The sequence below is a fragment of the Anoplophora glabripennis genome, unplaced genomic scaffold, assembly GCF_000390285.2.
Source record: "Anoplophora glabripennis isolate ALB-LARVAE unplaced genomic scaffold, Agla_2.0 scaffold453, whole genome shotgun sequence".
Lineage (NCBI taxonomy): Eukaryota > Metazoa > Arthropoda > Insecta > Coleoptera > Cerambycidae > Anoplophora > Anoplophora glabripennis.
The window spans coordinates 23,350-27,563 of NW_019416543.1; the positions used below are offsets into that span (position 1 = coordinate 23,350).

At 34.3% G+C, this 4,214-nt stretch overlaps 1 protein-coding gene across 1 annotated transcript in view; it reads left to right on the forward strand.

Moving 5' to 3' along the window:
* The window catches only part of LOC108909229 (dynein heavy chain 6, axonemal), a 110,894-nt gene that overhangs the window by 9,608 nt on the left and 97,072 nt on the right, over nt 1–4,214 (forward strand). The window contains exon 5 of the mRNA XM_018713489.1: nt 988–1,372. Coding sequence (XP_018569005.1) covers nt 988–1,372 — 385 coding nt within the window. The remainder of the gene's footprint in view (nt 1–987; nt 1,373–4,214) is intronic.

Below are 4,214 nucleotides of genomic sequence, written 5' to 3' on the forward strand. Positions count from 1 at the left end.
CATAAACATGACACTACCCCCGGGGTTTACACAGACGAGCCGGCGAAGCAAGAAGAGCGCCAGAAGAAAGGGCCCTAGCCGGCGGGGCCCAGCCAGGACAAAAGGAGGTCCCACAAAGCGCCTACACCGGCCGCATTTGCGGTCGGGGTAGACGACGGATGGGGCCCACCTACGAAGGCTGTCCAGGCCTACACGAGATGAGGCAGGATAAAGAGGGATAATCCCCCTCGATCCCAAATCATTGAGGCCAATTTCTAGCCATAACTCATTATAAAATAAAATTGGTTATTTGCTTACTTCACTCGTATTTATTATGCTACATTCACTTGGGACACATGGAACACTAGCGCCACCCCAACTTCTGCCATTTCTTGGACAAATTTTGTCAATTTTCCCTTTTGAGTTCGTGCTCCTTGTCTAGTCTCCCTGTAATTATTCATCAAGTTCTTGACGACTTAGAGCATGTTCTAATTTTCGTCAATTTTTGTGAAGTTCGGAAGTACCAACCCAACAGATTTCCAGCCTCAGATCAGTAATGAGGTTATGTTATTGGAATATGTAAATAATTGTGTGGCGTCGTACTAGTTTTGCATTGTTTTTACTGATTTGTTACTTACAAAAACTATTTATGTGTCAGAACGGTACCGCTGTTGTATCACTACAATTATGAGTGGAAAGGTGAAATTTTTGAAATTTATTTGCTTCTTTGACTCATTGGTAGAACTGATTCATACGTCAAAAAACTTGACGAAGTCTGTAGCAGTGTAAAACCACACGGTTTATCAATAAATTTGTGAATTAATTCATGAAGAACTTCGTCAATTTATTCATCAATAAATTGTCAATGTAAAACAGCTATTAGATACTGATTAAATTTGTGATAAAAAGATATGTAAAATATTATTTGTCTAAGAACTGTTGTCACATTAATTTTGTTACTTATTCTCTTTAATTTTTCTGGTAATGGCAGTGTATAAATCTTTTTAGAGTGGTGACGTACAAAGAAGTAGACAAATCCAATTTTTTCACTATGAGCGCTAAAGGTGTGCTGCAACAGATAGGATCTGACGTAGTGTTTACCAATTTGGACAAGTGGGAGGAGGAATACAACATGTACTGCAGATTGATGGAAATCAAGACGTTCCACAATTTTCGAAAGTGGAAAGGATTTTACGTTTGGAGGAAGAACATCCTATATGACAAATTCAATTCGTCGCAAAATCGTCTAGCCAATAACATGCTGATGCTGAATCGTATTATACGAGGGGCGCTTTTGGGTATACAGAAAATGTGTTATGTTGTGGTGGATGATTCGTTTGTTGATCTAAGATGTATCGAAAATCTCTGGCTGTTTTATTTTATTGAAACCCAGGTAATGTGTGCTCATAATTTATTGAAATAAGATTTGAAGCAAACATTAAATACAACTGAAATAAACTTTTCCAAATTTAAATTAGGCAGAAAGGTAATACTATACAGTGGCAGCGTAGCATGGGTTGGTATCCGGGGCGGTTTTATTGAGCATCTCCAAAATAAAACAACAAATACTAAATGTGTTTATATGACTTTAGATTGCTAGAATATTTTATCACATCAAAATTTACTTTCTTGTCCTTTTCAATGGAAATATTGGTTAGTAACGTTTGGCTCATCGTGGATCTTAAGTAATATTTTATCAACTTTAATTTTGAAAAGCACAAGTAGTTAAAAAAAGTCTTAGACACAACGCTAGTCTCGGAACAGACGCAGAATGGCCCTATTTTACAATGAATCGCAGCCGCTCAGAAGTACTGGACCGCTTCTTAGGAAGAAATGAAAATTTTGAAATATACAGGGTGTCCATGAAAAGCGTACCATATCAAAGTTATGTTTTTTTAAATGGAACACCCTGTATTTAACTGCATTTTTGAAAGCACGTAAAAAATAGGTGAACTTTATTAAATGTTCTGCATACCTAGTACTTACAGTTTGTGAGATGTTTCAATTTTAGTGAAAATGCAGGCATAGTGTAGAAATTTAATATTAGCAATAAAAAAATAATTTTAAGTAAGCAGCTTTGGAGGGCTTTCTTTTGGATCTTTGAAGTTATAAATTGTTATATTTGTTGTCACTTAGTATTATAAAGGGTGTCCAAAAAACTGCTGAATACTTCTCTCAACTTTAAACAGCAATAACTTGGTTATTTTAAATGGAACACCCAGTATATTTTTACTTTGGGAGTTGGGAAATTTAAAACTTTCAAATTGTATATAGGTTCCCTATACCTATCTCTAACGGTATTAGAGATATTTGTGCCGTTTCGTTTTTTATCGATTTTTTTTTTGTAAGATGTATCCACGTGTCTTTATCGAGGTCTTTACTGAATTGGTTTGGGTTCTTCTTGATGACGTCTCTTTAAATATAAGGAGAAAAATGTAAATGCAATTAGATGGCGCACCTGCACATTTTTCATATTCAGTGAGAAATTATATAAATCGATAATTAAGTAATAAATGAGTAGGTAGAAATGGTCCATGTCAGTGGCTACCACAGGTGTCCAAACTTCCCGTAATGGACTTCTTTGTTTGGGGCTATAAAAAACCTTGTACATACTGTTCCACCTACTACTTGCGATGATGTGAAACGAAGGATTAGACCAGGGGTCGGCAAGTAATTTTAGGTGGGGTCCGGATACTTTTGAAAATTTTTAACGAGGTCCAGAAAAAAAATTCATCTCTTTTTTTTATTTTAATTTGGACTGAAATTTAATCTGCTTAGTTACATTAAGAACTCAAAACACTCACACAATTGTAAAATACTATAAAAATGATAAGATTGGCACTTAAACGTAAAAAACATTTTTTAAATAATTTATTTGAGTAATTTATACTTTCAAAAAATTTTTGGCGGTCCAGTATTTTACCTTCCGCGGTCCGAACCTGGACCGCGGTCCGCCAGTTGCCGACCCTTGGATTAGACGATTAGAGATACATTTGCCACAATCACCCCAAATATTCTAAGAAATGTGAGAATATCATATGAAGATAGAATAAGATGCTGTATTCAAGAGAATGGTTGTCAATTCGAACATCTATTAAAATTTTTCGTTGTCTCTTCTAAGAGTAAAATTTTATTTAATAAATATTTTTCATGTTCATAAATAATTCAGTTACTACAAACATATTTATACAAAATTAATAACTTTTTATAATTATTCTGCTTATCAAATAATATTTTTTATTAGAAAACTTTTTTGAATATTGTCATGATAATGATAAAACGAAATCTTACTTTTATTCTATCTTCAAATGATATTCTCACGCAAATGTATATCTAATCCTTCCCTTTACTATCATCGCAAGTAGTAGGTGGAACATTATGTACAAGATTTTTTATATTGCTCGCAACAAATAAGTCTGTGAGGTCTGGACTCCTACGTGGCCACTGACGTGCACCATTCCTACTTGTCCATTTGTTACTTAAATTTTCGATTTAAATAATTTCTCACTGAATATGAAAAAATTGCAGGTGCACCATCTAATTGCATCCTCATTTAGAGAGACGTCATCAAAAAGAACCCAAACCAATTCAGTAAAGACCTCTATAAAGACACGTGGGTACATCTTACAAAAAAAAAATCGATAAAAAATGAAACGGCACAAATATCTCCAATACCGTTAGAGATAGGTATAGGTATACACAGTTTGAAAGAGTTTTAAATTTCCCAACTCCCAAAGTAAAAATATACTATATAATAGCCAAGTTATTGCTGTTTAAAGTTGAGAGAAGTATTCAGCAGTTTTTTGAACATCCTGTATAATACTAAGTGACAACAAATATAACAATTTATAACTTCAAGGATCCAAAAGAAAACCCTCCAAAGCTGCTTTCTTACAATTATTTTTTTATTGCTAATATTAAATTTCTACACTATGGTTGCATTTTCACTAAAATTGAAATATTTCACAAACTGTAAGAACTAGGTATGCAGAACCTTTAATAAAGTTCCCCTATTTTTTACGGTGCTTTCAAAAATGCAGTAAAATACAGGGTGTTCCATTAAAAAAAAACATAACTTTGATATGGTACGCTTTTCCTGGACACCCTGTATATTTCAAAATATTTTTAAAATGTAGCCGTAATCAACCTACACATACCCACCTAAACAGGTTTCTGTAACATTTGCCGTTTGGTCACTAGCGACCGAGGCGTTACTGGTGGCCCACCCTGTATAT